General features: G+C 35.4%; 1 protein-coding gene across 1 annotated transcript in view; it reads right to left on the minus strand.

Moving 5' to 3' along the window:
• AQR (aquarius intron-binding spliceosomal factor) overlaps positions 1–20055 on the minus strand; it is an 81749-nt gene that overhangs the window by 15817 nt on the left and 45877 nt on the right. The window contains exons 21-29 of the mRNA XM_052646387.1: positions 18072–18218; positions 17258–17327; positions 14873–14983; positions 11923–12032; positions 9092–9227; positions 6878–7087; positions 4196–4333; positions 1608–1679; positions 421–608 (exon numbers count right to left, since the gene is read on the minus strand). Coding sequence (XP_052502347.1) covers positions 421–608; positions 1608–1679; positions 4196–4333; positions 6878–7087; positions 9092–9227; positions 11923–12032; positions 14873–14983; positions 17258–17327; positions 18072–18218 — 1182 coding nt within the window. The remainder of the gene's footprint in view (positions 1–420; positions 609–1607; positions 1680–4195; positions 4334–6877; positions 7088–9091; positions 9228–11922; positions 12033–14872; positions 14984–17257; positions 17328–18071; positions 18219–20055) is intronic.

Raw genomic sequence — 20055 nt, forward strand, 5'->3', positions numbered from 1 at the left:
CAAGTAACTCTCTGAGAGGGAACCTACATATTTTATGAATAAGAACTAGTGTGTTCTCTTCTTGTTCATCTCTAGCTTTAGATTTCAAAGTGCTATTAATCATATATCTTTTGGGGCCATGAAGAAAAAGGAGGTAACAATGAAAGGAAGCCCTTAGTTTATAAGTCACTTAAATTAATCTCAATGAATAAAATGAAGGAACTCATTTGGTCAATTCACAACCCACGCTGAAGGCAATAAGGGTATTTTCCAATTTGTAGATGTGTATCCAGGCAAGTTCCTAGATAGCAGAGAGTGCTAAGAGTCTATACAGAAGATGCTATCGAATAGGTGGATCATGGAACTGATGTCCTTAAACAGGAGTAGTTTCCCTAACATCCAGTCCCCTGCTCCCGTCTCCCATTGCCCAGTCTCCTTTACCTTGCTCTGGCCCTCCCCTGGGCATCAAGGTCCACAGTAGGAACTCCAACCCTGACAAAGCGAGTGAAGAGGGACTGCTCCATGTTTGAATACTTCTGAAAGGCCATGTTCTTAATGACTGGAGGTAACTGGTGATGATCACCAATCATAATCCAGCGTTTTAGTCGGCTAAAACCATCCTGAGGATTCTAGGAATAAAAAGTGGGGAAATGGCAAAATAATTATTCTAGTACCCTGTTAATCTCCAATTCATGGCACAAGATTCTTGCTATTCACATGATGGCTTTAACAGTTTACTAATTCTTGTCATTCACCAGTTCCACAGAGAAGAATCTAGAAAATTTACAGAATGACTTGTATGGGTACCACTGGCTGACAGTGTGTGAGTGAGGCTGGAGGGACTGAGAAGGCAGGCATGGACTCACCCTACACAGGGTAACCCAAAGAGGTCTGGGAGGCTTAGGTCCTAATCAGGCAAAGGGTGCACAGAAAGAAACAGATGCTCAAGCAGGGAAATGGAAAGATGTCAAATTGTATCACAATTACAGGCAGCAGAAATTATACCTTCTTTAATTTCCTACTCTATTACTTCAATTTCCTACTCTACATGTCTCCTTGTTTCTTGAAACAAATTTTGATAAAATAAAAATACCAGATAACTTGGCTTTATAAAACAACTTTCAGAACCCAATTATCTGTAAATTACAGGAGACTCTGTTCCTCAATTAGGAATTCCACATTTTAACGCTTCCATAGTAAAGATTATTGTACAATAAGAAAACATCCTTAAACATAATCATTTAACTAAAAAACTTCAGGTATAAAATAAAGAAAAATAATATACCCAGGGATCAAAAATAATTCCAGAAACAACTCTAAAAGAAATGAAAAAAAAAGCTCGTCTTCCCTCCAAACTGCATAAAAATGTTTTTTTTGAGAAAAATTGCTGTCTTTTCAAAACTTATAGACAAACTATGAATTTTTAAATAGTACTCCCAAATAATACAAACTACTCAATAACCAGTGAATAGATTAAAGGACGTTTACATACTTAAAATAGAATACTAAACATCAGGAAGTTAAGGAGAATACATAATCATAGCAATCAGCACCCCCAAACTCTAGTTTTCTGACTCCACCCTCCAGAATTCTTAAACCTCTACTTTGTCTCAATTTCGGTATCTTACCTGTAGAAGAAGAGGTATAAAAGTTTCTATCTCCAGAATCTGAGCAGCTTCCTCCATTAAAATGTTGTCGTACTGAGAAATGGAGAAAAAGAAAGCTTGTGAAACGGACAGTTTGAAACCCAAACAGCTAACACCATGACTGTAATAAGCATCCCCAAACCTCTCAAATAATTCAGATAAAAATAACATACAATTCATTCAAACAGAAAGTTCATGATCTTCTTTACCATTGTGCCTGAATACTCATTTCCAGGAATGTTAGGCACTGCACATCTATAAAATAATGAAAAATCAAGTCTTGCTCCAACTGAAGGAAATTTCATTCTTTGTGAATCTTCTATCTGCCCAATTTCTTCTAGATTTATTCTCATCAGGTTTTATCCTTCCCTTCCTCCTCTAATTCTGATTGCTATTTATAGTATGATATCCTATTCCTCGTAAAATACCTTCTTTGAGACTCTTACTAAGCACAAAGTAGAGTTCTTTTGTTTTCTATTTTCAAAGTTTTCTCCCCTGATTTTTTTTCAAGGAAGTGGATGGTAGGGGGAGTATATTTACTCTTAATGCTTAATTAACTTTTTTCTTTTAAGCTAATCATTTACATATCCTCTAGTTTCTGTGCTGGAGAAAGAAACAGCAACCCACTCCAGTATTCTTGCCTGGAGAATCCCAGGGACAGAGGAGCCTGGCAGGCTGCTGTCTATGGGGTCGCAGAGTTGGAGACGACTGAGGCGACTTAGCAGCAGCAGTTTCTGTGCTACTCATTTTTACCAAAATATGCTTGTATTTGTCCAAGACTGGTAGCTGGATTTCTACTGGACATGATGAAATTTAAGGTTTAATTCTGTACTGTTTTCTAGTGAAATTACCTTAAGTTTTAGGCATGTGGATGGATATCTTCTCTAGCTCTATCTGATGCTAAATTTCCCTATTACAATGATTAGTTAGGTCATCCTACTGGGAACCTAGGAGGAAGGGGTTCAAAGAGTCATATTTTCTCAGAAGTTCCCACGTGGGGTCTCAAGGTGATAGACACAATATGGAGAACAGAATGGGAAAAGCTCAAAGATGACAGCTTAAAGAGACTCCTTCCTGAGAAACAACTCTGAAACTCTAAAGTGATTTAACTTATAAAAATGTATCTATAGCTCTTGTTAAAAAGGAGATTTTAATTGCAAAGCAAAATTATGACACAACTATACTGGGTGTATTAAGGAAGGAAAAGAGTATACAAAAGTGTTTGCATGTCTCCTTGGAGACAGCACAGAATCAAAAGACAATGCCTAAAATGGAAATTTAGCATTTTTTATTGATATAAATGAAAAGGACAAAGGAAATATTAAAAGAGTTGAAAGACTAGATAATTGGGGAGTGGGGAGTAATGTTAAGGGATACCCTCAGCACTCACGGTATCTATCTTACTAGCACAGTGTAAGAAAATGATTAATGAAAATATGATAAGCTACAAATAATGTTTTGTAGATTATGCATGTGAACAGCTGCAGGAAAGCATAAAATGCTGTTTAGATTGTATCATTTCCCTGTGTTGTTATAAGTAATATGATTTAATAGCAAATCCGAAGTATATTTTACGTGTCAGCCCAAAGCAAGAACAAAATATTTAGGTGAAAAATTTTCACTAATTTGCAAAAGGTAAGCTCACACCACTAGGTTAAGTTCATACTACCTTTTAATAAATTATCCTATTTGTCCTACCTTATAGCTGAGAAAACTTTAATCCAAGATTGCAACAATTCTATCACCTTGAATTTATTTAGCACTTCTCTTCCAGTGACCTCATAAACTTAAAAAATGTCAGCTATTTTCATCAACAACAAGTGTTTTGCTAACTTTGAATTCAAACCAGTATACAAAACACTAATAACATCAGATAAACCAGTTGGAGGGAAGTTAAATGATTTGCATTAAAATCAGAGCTTAGTCAGCACCACTACCAAAGTCACGAAGTGTTTTCAAACTCAAATTTACTGATCAATTATTACATTACATTTCAACTGAGTAACAAGTAACAGGCTGTCTTTACCCTTTGGCTCTCCAGTCCTTATCCTGAGATGGAGCCATTAAATCTCTTGTTTGACAGTCTAAATAAGTATATTCTATCTCATACAGAATGCTTTTCATTTACTGAATGAACAAATAACTGCAGTGGATGAGTGCTTAAAAGGTAAATAAGGCAAGCATACAGATTTCTAATAGGTGAAAAACACTGTCAAATGTTTTTATGAAGTTTTTAGTTCTGTTTGGAGATTCTTTTAACACAGTGAAAGTAAGTTAATTTACCTTAAAAAGTATTAGAAGTTATTTAGACAGTCATATGGCTATAATGTAAAAGACATATTAATGCATCTAATAACTAAATTTAGAAAAATTAGATTTATGAGAGTTTACTAATCGTATAAACATGGGAGATTATTATCACTTTAGAAACATTTTAAAGTAATTATAGATGCGAACTTTAGTAAGAAGCAAACATTCAAGGGAAAAGGCTAAGTATTAAGGAGAGAAGAGAAAAGAAAGGAACTAACAGCTGCTCAGATGAATTAAGGAACTGAAATATAAGTCTTTACCTTGAAACCTAACTTGACTAAATCATGTCGTTTTAAGGCAGCATGAGTACAGGTCATAGCAATGATTTTGGCTTCTTTCACCAAAAGGTATTTAGATCTGTCTAGTCCACTTCGAAGCAGTTCAGAGGCTCTGAATTCCTATGGGAGTGGGGAAACAATGAAATACTTGTTTTAGTAACGTCATGCATACGTTCAATAATTGAGTATATGAGACTTTATGTGCAAGCTTAATGTAACTATCTGGGTGGTGCCAGTGATAAAGAACCCGTCTGCCAGTGCAGGTAAGATGTGAGATGTTTGATTCCCAGGTTGAGAAGATCCCCTGGAGCAGGACATGGCAACCCACTTCAGTATTCTTGCCTGGAGAATCTCATGGACAGAGGAGCCTAGTGGGCTGCAGTCCATAGGCTTACAGTCAGACACAACTTAGCTGCAGCAGCATAAGCTAAGCCTGTCATCCAACTCGATGAACATGAGCTTGAGCAAGCTCTGGGAGTTGGTGAAGGACAGGGAAGCCTGGCATGCTGCAGTCCATGGGGTCACAAAGAGTCGGACACGACTGAGTGACTGAACTGAACTGAACTGAGAGAACAATTCTGTCCATGATTAATGTTACTAATTAAGTTCAAATAATAACTGATATTAAAGCTACAATTTGGACTGCTTTTTCGTATAAGGTAAAATATTTACTGTATCAACAAGAATACTGAATATCGATCACCCTTGTATGTCCAGGAAAATAGACACTATGTCAAGCATTCATAATGAAAGGAATTTATTGCAAGGAACCCATTATGCAGGTGATGGAGGAGTAGAAAAGCCAACCAGCGAATGGTGAAGTAACCCAGGGACTGGCAACAGCAGAATATGATGACCATCTGTAGGCTAGGGAGGATAAAGAGGAGGAAGTGTTATCTAAGCCCAGAAACTGAGGTATCAATATAAGCTGGAACAGCAGTGGACCAGGTCAGCAGAAACTGGAGTCATATACGGGATGAAACCCCGGCAGAGTGAGCTGTTGGTGAAAAACCCTGGCTTCCTTCTTTCCTCCATTTTTGCCACATTTCTCATTGGCTAAACCCAGCCAGAAGTCAGCTGACATGAGAGGCTGGGAAATCAAAACTCCAAGGACCAGTCTCAGTCAAGACCATGGCAGAGGATCCCAGAGCAGAGTAGGGGAATCGACAATAGATGGATGTAAGGAGTAAACAAGCCATGCAGAGTGCCTGATATCAAGTTTTATCAAGTCTGAACATTATGTCATACTTATATCAGACTTTTAAACATTTGTTTTGGTTTATTTATTTTTAAATAATTAAAGCATCACAGGCACAGGTGGAGGTATCCTGTATTTCCTTCTTCCCTCTCCCCAGACAGCTATTATTATAAATTATATGCTTTTCTCCTTTTATATTCTATTTATGTAGTCATAAGCATACCACAACACTGCTTTCCAGGTTTTACAATTTTATTATCATTATCATACCACATATATACTACATATGTATATACATATTTATTATTCTGTACCAACCATTCATGCATTTCTATCCACCTACTCACACCATGTGTCAATGTTTACTGAATATTTACTATCTGCCAGATATTGTTGTAAGAAGTAGGAATAAAATCATACCTAAAAGGTACAAAGACTTTTAAAAAGACAGCCGTTAAAAAGAATTCATTTGAATTAGTTCTGATGAGATGGATGAAAGTGGAGCCGATTATACAGAGTGAAGTAAGCCAGAAAGAAAAACACCAATACAGTACACTAACACATATATATGGAATTTAGAAAGATGGCAATGACGACCCTGTATGCAAGACAGGAAAAAAGACACAGATGTGTATAACGGACTTTTGGACTCAGAGGGAGAGGGAGAGGGTGGGATGATTTGGGAGAATGGCATTCTAACATGTATACTATCATGTAAGAATTGAATCGCCAGTCTATGTCTGACGCAGGATACAGCATGCTTGGGGCTGGTGCATGGGGATGACCCACAGAGATGTTATGGGGAGGGAGGTGGGTAGGGGGTTCATGTTTGGGAACGCATGTAATAATTAAAGATTTTAAAATTAAAAAACTAAAAAACTAAAAAAAAAAAAAAAAAAAAGATGATCTTTGCCCTTTTAATCTGAAGTAATCCTAAACCTTCTAACTGAGAGGAATGTGAGTCTGAAACGTGGTCCTTTTACAGTACTGCTGTAGTCTTCCAGGGATGTTTCCAAAAAGGAATGAGAAAACTCGGAAGCATCCCAGGGGCCCTGGGCTCCAAACATTCTTCTCTGTCCCCTGTGTATAGTCGTGATTCTTATTTCACCTTAATAATCAGGAATATCTTGGATAACACAGCAACCTCACTTTGCCCACTAGTCAAAGGCATAAAGAATTTAGAATGGTCAAATTCCAAATCAAGGAACTATTGTTAAATCTCCTAAAGAAAGCATTCCTTTCTTAAATACTAAGACTCTCATACCAGGAAAGAAAATGCCGATTCAATTCATATCATAATTTTTACTTATTTCTCAACTAGAACAATAACATGCTTCCAATAATTCCACTTAAAAGTAATAATCTTGTTTGCTAGATTTGAATATTATACTTACTTAAAAAAGAAAAGAAAACCAGCTAAGCTTAACACCTTTAAAAGAAAGTAAAAAGAACTTGACAATCCTTACCTCAAGCTGAGTAAAGATTTTCTTAATATGCCTGAAACATCCTTCAGCAATTTCCATGTCTTCTTCATAAGATCGGCCTTTAAAAATGGGTTGAGGGGCATTTGCAAAGTACTCATGAAAAGGGAAGAAAGCAGAGACTTCAGTAATATCTGGCATCGTGTTACTTTTGTTTTTCACTTTGCTGATATACTCTTCCCAACGAGACATTACCTGTAAGAAAAAGAGACTTGGGGTTAAATTGGCCAGCCCTTATGTTTTACATGGACTTCCCTGTTGGCTCAGTGGGGGAGAATCTGCGTGCCAATGCAGGAGACTTGGATTGATCCCTAAGCTGGGAGGATCCCTTGGAGAAGGAAATGACAACCTACTCCAGTATTCTTGCCTGGAAAATCCCATGGACAGAGGAGCCTGGAGGGCTACTGTCCACTGGGTTGCAAAGAGTTGGTGTCCAAGTGACCGAGTGACTAAACAACAATGTTTTAAATAATAAAATAAAAAATGCGCTTAGTCTGGTCTTCTCTGGTGGTCCAGACTATTTCTTATCCAAGTCACTGACAAACTGCTCTTCTTTTCTAAAAGTAAACTTCAAGACTGTAGGGTAAAAAACCCTCAAATAAAACATGTACAGATAGGAAAGAACCCTAGAATCATCTCATGGGACTTTCCATCTCAGATGTTTCAGATTTCCCATGCATATTCAAAACAGTTTATGATTGATGATCCAAAAGGCCCTCTCTGAACAAAGAAATTCCTTATTTTTTCTCTATCTCAGTTTCTTTCCATATATGGTTAAGTCCAGCTCTAGTAGCTTTTAAATCAATTTAGCACTTGTCAACTCTTCTCCTAGACCTTCAAAATTTTTTGAATTCTTTTTAGTATACATATAAAAAACTTCTGGTTAAGCTGCCTATGTATTTGAAAGCTCATTTTATGACTTTTTGGGTATAGATAGTTTAAATATATGCTGGTGTAAATGTTAACTATGACTCCACTCAATTCCTACTTAATTTTTTTAATTCTCTCAGTTTTTCTGTTATAACTTCAGTGTTTCTCAAACTGTGGTCCTTAGCCAGAATATCTGAGAAGCTAAATAAAAATATCCTGGATATCACACTGTATTAAAAGAAAGTCTCTGGGGACAGAGCTTGAGAATTTTCCTTTTCAACAATTTTCCTAATATGATTATTGTGTGTTGAAAATTGTTTATGTACACTGTGAGGCTTCCAGTTCATATTTCTCAAATTTATTAGCTAGGCCTCAATAATTCATATGTTATTTCTACTACTTTTAAAGGTAGTTTTCACGAAGAGCCTGGAGATTTTATCTTATGACAAATATGCACTTAAGCACGATCATTACTCCGTTATTCAAGTTCTGAAGAGTCTAAAACGAAGACAACTTTGCAACATCATGCATATGTCCCATGTTTCATAAGAAACCATGAAATATACTCATTTTGAATGGACTCCAGTGGTTTATCAGCTTATAATGAGCATAAACTTTTCTTCATACACATTTAAAAGTGTACAAAGAAAACAAATAGAGTTATACAAAAATCTTCATTATTTTATGTTCAGTCCATTTAAAATTACTAGTAAACAAAGTAAGTATTAAAATTTTATTTTTATTCATTTTATTTGGCTATTTCTCATTAATTTTCACACTCCCAAAATTAACCCTAACAAAAGCAAAAACATACCTCTAAACTGAAGTCACAGAATTTTTAACTTAAACTCCTACTTTGAAATCAATTCTATAACAAAATGTATTTTTGGAAATTTAAACAGAAAATATGCTTTTCTTTATTCCTTGATTAATATGCATATTAAAAGTAAGTTAAAAAACTGCATCTGTTACCACTGGGTAGCTAGACTACTTGGTTATATTTCTATAGTAATGAAAAAAAATGAAAAAATAAAAAAGAGAATCTAGAAACTTTGTCAATAACAAAAAAGGAGAAGAAAAAAATTTAACAGTAGCAACACTGGCCTTCCATTGAATGAGTCATCAAGTAAAGTTATTTAGCAAAGAAAACTGAAGACAATAGGAGACAAAACATTTAACATCCACAAATACAGCTATGGCAACAGCATATATTTTAATCTCCTCAAAAAAAAAAATTTTTCAAGAAAGGATCTCCAGAACCCATCCCAGTTTCTAAATAAAGAGTATATTCCAATAAAATATGATTTAAATATCTTTAATCTCTTATACCTGATACAAGAAGAAATAGCCCGCAGTTTCACAAGTGTATGAAGCATCTCCTGGAACCCCTAGACTCTTCTGCAATCGTTTGACTTCTTCTAAAAGTTCTATTCTTCGAGCTAGGACATAATTAACTCTTCCATACCTAAAAATTTCAATTAAGTAAAAAAGCAAAATTATATTATGAAGACACTTTCAAGGAAACTGTCAGCAAAATATTTAAGAAAATCATAACAGAAATAATAAATGGGCAAAGAAAATAAAAGGTAGAAAACATAGTTTATATTTACTAAGTTGCATTGGTATAAAATAACTCAAGTGGTAGTTCTTTAGTTATTTTATACCAAAGCTACTTAAAATCTACCAATGGATCAAGGATGATATGCAAATGTGTTGGTGGTCTGTGAGAAAGGAAAATTAACTATATTATTAAACACCTTTAGTTTAGCTATCTTTTCTTTTTTCTTCATAAAAAGACCGTCACAAAGAAGAAAACACTATAGTACATTCAAGTGCTAGTTTGTCTCAAAACAAACCAGAATACAGTTTACAAACTGGCTACTCTGAATACCACTATCATAAAAGGAGGTTAGCTCTAAAACTTTTGAAATGTAATTTCAAAATTTATTTGCTTATTCTTTGGCATTGAACACAGCTTGGCATCTGGACCAAATAGGTTCATAAATATTTGCTGAACGTGTAAGAAAATTGAAATTTGGAGAGTACCTGGCCCAACAATAGGTAGTTACGAAAAAAAAGTGGAACCAGAACTAGATCCCAAAGCCTGTGCAAATTCTTTCCACCATAACAAAGTGCCCGCTATGATTCCTCACCACCAAAAAAAAAAAAAAAAAAAACACAGCAGCAGCAGTATACAATGGAATCCTATGTAATATTTGCTCAAGTATTCCGTAAATCTAAAACTATATTAAAAAGTCTCAATTAATTTTGAAAAGGGAGAGCAACGTACAGGAATACGTGTTTTATTAGGCTCCACTTTACTGTACTTTGCAGATACTGCGTTTTTTACAAATTGAAGGTTTGCGTCAACACTGCATTTAACAAGTCTATCACTGTCATTTTTCTCCAACAGCATTTGCTGTCTGTATCAAATTTTGGAGATTATTGAACTATTTCAAACATTTTCATTATTATTATATTTGTTATCTGCGTTTTGTGATCTCTGATATCACTGTAACCACTTTGGGGTGCCATGAATCATGCCCATGTAAGATGGCAAACTTAACTGATGAATGAGCATGTTCTGACTATGTATTATGCTCCATCAATTGGTTATTCCCCCATCTTTTTAATTATGACAAAGAGAAAAATGAAATAATCGCACAATCAAATAAACATACACATTACTAATAAAGCCTGGAGCTTGACTTACCCTTCAGAAAGCAAAAAGAATTATTCCCCAAGAAATTGGTACCACTAGAAATCACTTTAAAAATTCTACTTCTTTTCTATTATAATATTCTCTAAAAACTATAAATTATACTGCACCACTTATAATTACAGTACTTAGCATTTCATCAGCCTGTATACATTCAATGAAATCTGGATTAGCAGATTTTTAGAGTTGAGTCCACTTGTCTAAGTTAGGTTCAACAAGAAGAAATACCCATGGGAAGAATTCAGAAGCATTACCAGCTGTTCAAAAATTACGAATCCAGAGCCCCAAGTAACTTAAGGTGTGTTGATCTTGCCCTCTGACTTTTTAGAAGCTAAAAAATATTTGGTGAGCTCTTTAATATAAGAACTCTAAATAAATGCAATGTAATAATTTAATACTTTTAGTTCTTTTGATGTCTGTAATCAATTTAGTAATGATTACAAAAGTAATGTTCAATAGTCAAAGGCTGTATTAATTATGTATGCTGTTAATTATGTCTATGTCAGAAATCAAGCTTTAAAAACTAGTTTAATTATAAATGAAACAATCTGTTTTTTATACAGCAACTTTGAAGGAAAAACCAAAATACTAATAGCAGAAGAAATTTGACTTGTAAAATTTTAGTCACTTTATGTCACATTAACATAAAGTCCAGCTAAACTGGCAATAAATTCCTGAAATAATACTTACAACCCCAAAGCTTACACAATCACTAATCTCCAATTGCATTTTGTTAAGTGAATCTACCTAATTGGTGCCTGGATTAAATGAAATTAAATGTCTAGATGAAATGTAAAAAGGAATTGTGTAAAGTTGTATAGTTTTGGTTTGGCAATGTTGACTTCAGTAAACAGAAAGCAAATGGAAATCTGCAATTTAAAAAAGATGAACAAGATAATTCTTTTCACTGAAATAACCATATGTTTGAGGGGAAAAATGACATAAACATGTAGAACTGGAACAGAGGAAAATTATGACTGGACTTTGGGGCAACCTAGTATACCTATGATGGAGAGGGCAATGGCACCCCACTCTAGTACTCTTGCCTGGAAAATCCCATGGACGGAGGAGCCTGGTGGGCCACAGTCCATGGGGTCGCTAAGAGTCGGAAACGACTGAGCGACTTCACTTTCACTTTTCACTCTCATGCATTGGAAAGGAAATGGCAACCCACTCCAGTGTTCTTGCCTTGAGAATCCCAGGGACAGGGGAGCCTGGTGGGAGGTCGTCTATGGGGTTGCACAGAGTCGGACATGACTGAAGCGATTTAGCAGCAGCAGCAGCAGCAGTATACCTATGTAGGTTAGGCTAAAACCCTTCAGAATTCAGTTGGATTATTCACTGCTCTCTTTCCTGTTGTTTTTTTTCTTTATTAAAGAAAAAGAGGAGAAGGTTAAAAACTTTTTGGATACTGTTTCAAAACTCATCCTAATTTGCTCACCTGCTGAAATCTTTCTCTGTCTCCAGCTCTTCTTCTCCATGACCAAGACGCAGGAGGTGGCGCTCGTCAATGTCTAAAGCCATGATTTTCTCAAACAACTGGTTCAGGGCCTGACGAATAAAAAAAAGAATGAGTGAGTTTTAAAGAATCAGTAGGCTCCTTTAAAAGTAACAAAAACTAACAATCACAAGGGTAGAAATGAATGAGTATTGCCCAGTCAGATCAGAAGGAAACATATTAGGCCATTTATAATTTAAATGAAATAGTGTTTTTATTGATTTGTGATAATACAATATATGTATGTGTAGTCAAATAATAACTGGAAATCATAAAAAGTCATCTATCTATTACATCTCTGATAATTTATGAAAAGAGAAGGCTTTGGCTCAGTTTCTATTTCCCTCAAGTAGTAATACTTACTAAAATAATTAACAATCACATCAAATTTCACTTTACTCAACAAAATCTCTATGAGTTGCAGAAAACTGGAAGGATTTTGTGGCTGGAGAAGGCCTCCCAGGAGGTGTGCTGGTAGAAGGTATCAAGAGAACCTCGGAGAGGAACCCAAAGTGCAGCACTCAAATCTCAGGCTGAATCTAAATCAGCTCTTGACACAATAAGGAGCAGAGCACTAATTGCAAACTGTTCTGATGAAAGACAGTTACCCATGAAAGGTTCATCTTTGGGGCTTCCTGAAATCCTAGTACTTATTATCTGAACATCTGTAGTCACAAGGTTTTGTAGAAAGGCAAACATTTCATTGCATTTAAAGATATACTAATAAAATTGACATTTAAAAATCAGCCCCCACTCAAATATTTCTCTGAATTTACCACTAGTCTAGCCCTGACCATGAAGTCAATATCCAGTATTGTAAACATCCAAGCTATAAAGTATCCAGCTATCTTTTACTACCAAAATTCTAGCAATTAGAGCTCAGAAACTGATGAGATAAACAAAATTTTCTGAAAAAATAATTCATACTATCCAAACTCTTAATATTCTCCATCTAAAACTTGAGATACAATAGATCATGGCATTACTCACTATTTAAATCTTCCCTATCTAAACTTATGAACCACATAGATTTAGAGGGCAAAAAATACTCGCACATGGCAATCTCAGAAAAAACTGTAAGATTTCATCATGAATTAAAGTGATGTTGGAGAATGGCTTGAATCACATATTTAAACCAAGATCTGGTATACAAACTCTGAAAAATAAACAATTTGCATTAAAGAGGATGATTAGATTATCAGAGGATCAAAGACGTCTTTGGCTATTTGTGCAAAATAACATCATCTCTACAACAGTGCTACACAAGTCAGTCGTAAGTAGAGGAATCTACAGAAAGTGATTATTGAGTTATGACAAAATTTGTTTGAAAAAAAGACCAGTATGTTAAAACAACACATGAATAATATCTTACTCGTTCTAAGAAGTTGAAAATAGGTAGAATTATTACAGACGAAATTTCATTAAACAGAAGACAGAAGAAGTCTTTACATAGTTGGCTTCTTTTATCAAGATAAAGCCTCGATTACCCTCTCCCCTGCACAATTTTAGTATACCATGCCAGTTACTTACAAACATTAAGATAAGAAAACAGAGTGAATGAATTGGATAGACAGTTAATAGCTTTAAAATTCTTGGATTAAAAGTTGATGAATAACAGAATAAATAACACTGAACATTCTAAAAACCCAGTGCTTCTTCACAGACCAGTTTTTTTTTAAAAAAACTAGTGAACCGAAAGCACTATTTTTAATATGTATTCAGAGAAAACAAGTACCTTTGGCACAGACTACTGTGCAAGTTTCACAACATGTTTCAGAAGATTCTGAGAGTTGCCTGTCACATTTTACATGAGAATTAATAAATATTACTTGTTCTTCCTTATTTCTATGACAGCTTTAGAATAAATACCCTGGCACACATATAGATGTAAAGATCATTTTTCAACCATTATTTACAAGAAAGGAGTTTGTTTTTCTTGTTTTAGTTATTTATAAAGTGTCAGTTGCTCAGTCGTGTCCAACTCTGTGACTCCATGGACAGTAGCCTGCCAGGCTTGTCTGTCCGTGGGATTCTCCAGGCAAGAATATCGGAGTGGGTTGCCATTCCTTTCTCCAGGGGATCTTCCTGAACCTGGGTCTCCCACATTGCAGGCAAATTCTTTACCAGCTCAGATTCTTTACCATCTGAGCCATAAGGAAGCCTCAGCTATTTATTCATGTTTTATGTATTGGACCAGCAACCTAAAACAGTCTATCCATGTAATATACATATTCATATGTATACTTCATAAGAACTTAAAATTCAATCAGTGTCAATATGATATAGGTTCAGTATTTTAGGAATATCCATTCTAGTAGCAGAAAAATACTACTAGTAAGGGGTAATGCTTTTAAAGAAAAAGGTCTAGCTAAGAATGGGTCTCCCTGGTGGCTCAGAGGTTAAAGCGTCTGCCTGGAATGCAGGAGACCAGGGTTTGATCCCTGGGTCGGGAAGATCCCCTGGAGAAGGAAATAGCAACCCACTCCAGTACTCTTGCCTGGAGAATCCCATGGAGGGAGGAGCCTGGTAGGCTACAGTCCATGGGGTCGCAAAGAGTCAGACACGACTGAGCGACTTCACTCACTCAAGAATGGAAGACGGGGGAAAAAGTCAATTACCACGTATCCAAATATTCCTCTCAGCTTTTCCACGTGTGGACTGCCTCTATTAGAATGGTCTGGTCATGACCAGCGATAATCCAAGATTAGCTCAACAACAAACACTATGCTCATCAGCCTTTGCTGGTACGCTGTGTGCCCATAATCAGGTTATCGGATATGCAGAAATCTACACTGCGCTTCCATGCATCTCCTGTTCCATACATGCACATCCACTTCACACAAGCATGTACACACATGAGCACACATGTACAAACATGGTCCCTTTTTCTTACCTGATTGGAATGAGTAACAATCAGAGTCCTCTGCTCTGGGAAATTGTGGTAGATGTTGGATATAATTTGAACTGCCACATCTGTTTTTCCTGTACCTGGTGGGCCCACAACCTAAAAAGCAGATGAACATATAGCAAACAATTACCACAATGTTATAAACAGAAAATTTTAAACCTGAAAGATGAAACAAGTTAAAAGATTTGCTGGGTAAGTTCAATGCAACACGGAAAAGGTAAGAGTTAGTGTACTTAAAGATGAATCAATAGAAATCAGCCATCCTGAATAAAAAGCAGAAAAAAAGATTCATGCCTTCATGAATTTATGGGGCAATATTAAAAGGTCTGATATCCTTGAAGTTCTAGAGAGGGGGAAAAGTATACAGTATAGAGAAGTATTTAAAGAAATAATGGCTGGAAATTTCTCAAATCTGGCAAAAGACATAAATCAACAGATTCAAGAAGCTCACTGAAGCATAAACAGAATAATACCAAAGAAATCTAAGACCAGACATATAATAATTAAATGGTTGGAATCTAAAGACAAAAAAAAAAATCTTAATAGTAACTAGAGAAAAATGATATATTACATATAACAAAAAGACATTTCAGATGACTGTGCACTTCTCATCAGAACCACGAAAACCAAAAGGAAGTGGAGTCACATTTTTAAACGGCTGAAAACTATCAATGAAAATTCTATGTCCAGGGAAAAATATTTTAAAGAATGAAAATGAATTAGAGATACTCTCAGATGAAGGAATACAAAGGTAATTCATTGTTAGCTGATCTGTTCTTCAAATTGGTAGAAGAAATTCTCAGACAAGGGAAACAACACCAGGGAATTCCATGGTGGTCCAGAGTTTAGGACTCTGCGCTTCTACTACTGGGGGCCTGGGTTTAATCCCTGGTCAGGGAAGTAAGATCCCACATGCTGCACAGCAAAAAAAAAAAAAAAGGAAATGATACCAGAGGATACTTGAGATATTAAGAAGAAAGGATAAATGGTAAATGTAATAGACTATTCTCCTCTGGAGTTCTTTAAAATATGTTTGATGTCTGTAATAAAAAATTTTAACATTGTGTTAGTATTTTCAATGGATTTGCAGGTACAATATATGACAACTACAACATAAAATGGGAAGGTAAAGGGACTTATATGGAAGCAAGGATCCTCCATTCAATTTAAGAGACAAAATATTGATTATAAGTAGGCTATGAAAAGGTAAGTATGTATATTATAATTCTCTAGAGTAGCCATTAAGAAAAATTATACAAGAGATATAAACAAAATAGATAAGTAGAAATGAAACACTAAAAACTATCAAAATAACTCAGAAAAGGGCAGGAAAAGGGAAATAGGAGTACACAAAAAGGGAACAATCATAAAAAAGAAATATAAAACGGGAGGCTTAAATCCAAACACATCAATAAGAACATTAAATGTAAATGGACTGAACACAGCAATTAAAAGCAGAGACTTCAGAATAGAGGGAAAACGCCATATCCAAACATATGCTGTCTACAAGAAACTCACTTCAAATATAACAGGTAGGTTAGAAGTGAAAGGACAGTAAAAGACGTGTCATGTAAACACTAATCAAAAGAAAGTTGCACTGGCTGTATTAATATCAAAGTAGTCTTTAGAGCAAAGAAAGTCACCAGTGATGAAGACACACATTATACGTGACAGAAGCATCCATTCACCACTAAGACACAACAATCCTGAAAGGGTACGTACATCTCCATAAAACTTTAAAACACATGAAGCAAAAACTGATAGAACTAAAAGGAGAAGCAAATTCACAATTGCAGTTGGAGACTTCAACACTCCTCTCTCAAGGACAGAGAAGTACTGAGCAATAGCAACAACCAAATGGCATACATAGGACACTCCACTCAAGACAAGAGAGCACATATTCAAGTGCACATGGAATATCACCAACAGATCATGTTCTGGGCCATAAAACAAACCTTAATAGATTAAAAAAATGAAAATTACGAAAGTATTCAATATGCTCTCTGACCATAATGGAAACCAGTAACTGGAAGACAACTAGAAAACCTCCAAATACCAGGAAATTAAACACACTTCTAAATCAGTGTCAACAGAACTTTTCTGCAAAGAGCCAGCAAATAAATACTTTATGCGTTGTGGCAGCATAAAAAGGCTATAGGCAGTACATAAACAAATGGCCATAGCTCAGTTCTAATGAAACATTTTTTATGAACATTGAAATGAGTAGTGTCCAATGACATAAGATGCCACAATTGCTTATAAACAATTCAATTGGGTTTCTGTGCTTAAAAATGGAATATACTCTGAAAATCTGATGCTTACTTCTAGTCTGAATCCATTTAAGAACTAGTAGAATAGTAATTCTCTTACCATAGTTAGCCCAGGCTGCATTCCAGCACGGATGGCCTCTATCTGTGTATGAGTGAACTGAATTGTATTACTGCAAATAAGAGTTGATAAGAAATTGGTTAAACATAAAGATGGATGATGTTAATAAGAATTTAGACAAGGAGAGGTCTGGACATTTGCTCTGTATTTGTCCCTGGTCTCCCAATCTCTTCTTCCTCCCATCCGAGGCCTTTCTGTGGCTGTGCGTGTGCAGCAAAAAGTACATAAAGACATACTCTTTCAACAAATTTTAAATGCACAGTACAGTATTGTTAACTATAAGCACAACGTTGCACACCAGATCACATGACTGACCCAGTCTATTCTGAATGACTTTCTTTACCTCTGCCCCTCCACAGACCAATTAAAACTGAGTTCATCTTGTGGAAAGAAAAGACGACAGTTATTTTTCAATATGATTAGCCCAGATCTTAACTGGAGTGTCAAAGTACTGGTTCCCCATCTAATACCAGACACAATGCCACTTTATTACTCATGACACACATGCACAAGGGTAGCTGCTAAATGTACCGCACAGTCATGAAGTGAGAATCTTGGGGTCACATTCAGGCAGACTGCTAATATTTCGTTTTCATAGTACCTGAAAATGTTTCTTTTTGAAATATTACAGAATGGTCAAAAATGTCTGAACTATTGAGTCAACTAACAGAAGAAAAGTAAAGAGGGTCCAGAAACAGAATTTTCAAAGAATCAGAAAAACTTTTAAATATTACTAACCCACGTGAAACAGTAAACTATTATCTATTACTACAATTAGCAGAGGCAGTGAAATTACCGTTTGGGTTGGTTGTAAGGATAAGGACCTCTATTAGGAATAACATGAGGTTCAACAATTAAAGTTTTTGCCTCCTCAGTGTCTTCGTCTTCCCCATCTACATCTTTCCGCTTCTTCCCCTTTCCACTTCTTACTGGAAAAGTTATCCTACAAGACCAAAACTTTTGTTTATTTTCACGATTAACAACAATTTGCCAAGTACCTGTCTCATGCATGGTATTGTACAGAGGACAATCATGAGCAAGAATCAGTTATGGTTTAAAGGAACTTATTCTCTGCATATAAATTTCAAAAAAGTAGATTTAAAAGCACTGAAATGTGGTTAAGGGTGTTTAGATTAAGAAAACAGCCATCTGATTAAGGGAGAATCAAAGAAGAAACATTTATCTAATTTTTTTCCTATGGGAAATAACTTTTTTTTAACTGGGATAATATTCATATAAAGTCACCATTTTAAAAGGTTCAATTCAATCGGTTTTAGTACATTCACAAGGTTGTACAGTCATCACTACTCTCTAAAGCCAGAATATTTTCATCACTCCAAAGGAAACTCCATGTCAATTAAGCAGTCACTCCGTATTCCAACTCAAACCTATCCTCTGGCAATCAGTCTACTTTCTGTCTTTATAGCAGACTATTCCGGTCATTTTGTGTAAACGAAATCATACCGTATTTGTTCCCTTCTGTCTAGCTCCTTTCACTTAGCATAATGTTTACAAAAGAAACTATATACTTACAGCGTATTCACTGTAAAGTGCTTTACACACTGTCCTTCATTTAATCAGAAAAGGCTTTATGGGAAAGATAGTAACTAAAATGAATTTCAAAAGACATTCCAGGAAGAAAGAAACAGCCAGTTCTACAGAAGTTTAGGTGTAGAGAAAAAAAGGCTAGAGAGAAAGACTGGCACCAGGTTATGATACCTCTGGAATACCGAGCCTTTAAGGCAGAAGTTCTTAGCCTGGGGCCAGGGATACCCCAGGAAGCAACTCCCCATAGGTACCCGGTGTAAAGTCAATGAAAACTCTTAAGATTAAACTAAAAAGTTAATTCTCTATTTGTACTTTTTCTAGTCTTTGTTCACATTCTGAAAAAAAACATTAAAAAGAAGCTAAGAACCAAAGAAGCTAAGAGGTCAGTTTTCAGTCAGACAATAGAATGACTCTAGCAGTAGATATCATATAATGGATTTAAGAAAGAAGACAAGGGGGAGAAAGACACTACCATTACAAAGACTGAAAGTGCTGAGGGTTTAGAGAGGGAGCCATCAGGACTGACATTTGGGAAAAAAAAAAAAAAAATGTATCCTTAAGGCAGAGTCTGTAAGACAGAGCAGAAGTTATGGGAATAGAAAGGTTAAAAAATAAAGCTGAGATTTCAAGTTGATTTTGCCATTAACAAGATTAGAGAAGTATGGAGGAAGCCTAGGTTTGAGAATTAAAAAGGGTACATGTTTTTAATATGTATAATTATTATATTTATATTTAATGGTTAATTAAAAGCTATATGTTCTAATTTGCAACTAAGAAAGTAATTAAATCCTTTGCTAACATCCCAGGTATACCTAGTGCTTTGCCACTAATTCATATGATGGAATTCACGAAGCATTCAGTACTTCAGGTACTCTGTTCTTTTACTTAAACTAATCCAAAGCTCCTTTAATTTTGAGTATAACAATATCATTAATATTTAAAATTGTGAAAGCAAATAGGGTCAAAAGAATTTTTTCCTAAAAAGCAAGAGTTCAAAATCACATAGCTCTTTATATTAATTAGGACTTATTTCTTCAGTCAAAGGCTACAAATATATCAATATAATACTCTTCAAACTGATCCCTTGTAAGACAAAGGCTACTTTTACTGTGGTCTTAAAATAGCTACTACACAAAGAATTAGAAATGGAGTCTAATAAAATAAATTTATCCCAGTGATTATATGGGGAAGGTGAAAACTACCCAAACAAAATCTAAAGATGATACTTAAAA

Source organism: Budorcas taxicolor, chromosome 10 (assembly GCF_023091745.1).
Source record: "Budorcas taxicolor isolate Tak-1 chromosome 10, Takin1.1, whole genome shotgun sequence".
In the NCBI taxonomy this organism is placed as follows: domain Eukaryota; kingdom Metazoa; phylum Chordata; class Mammalia; order Artiodactyla; family Bovidae; genus Budorcas; species Budorcas taxicolor.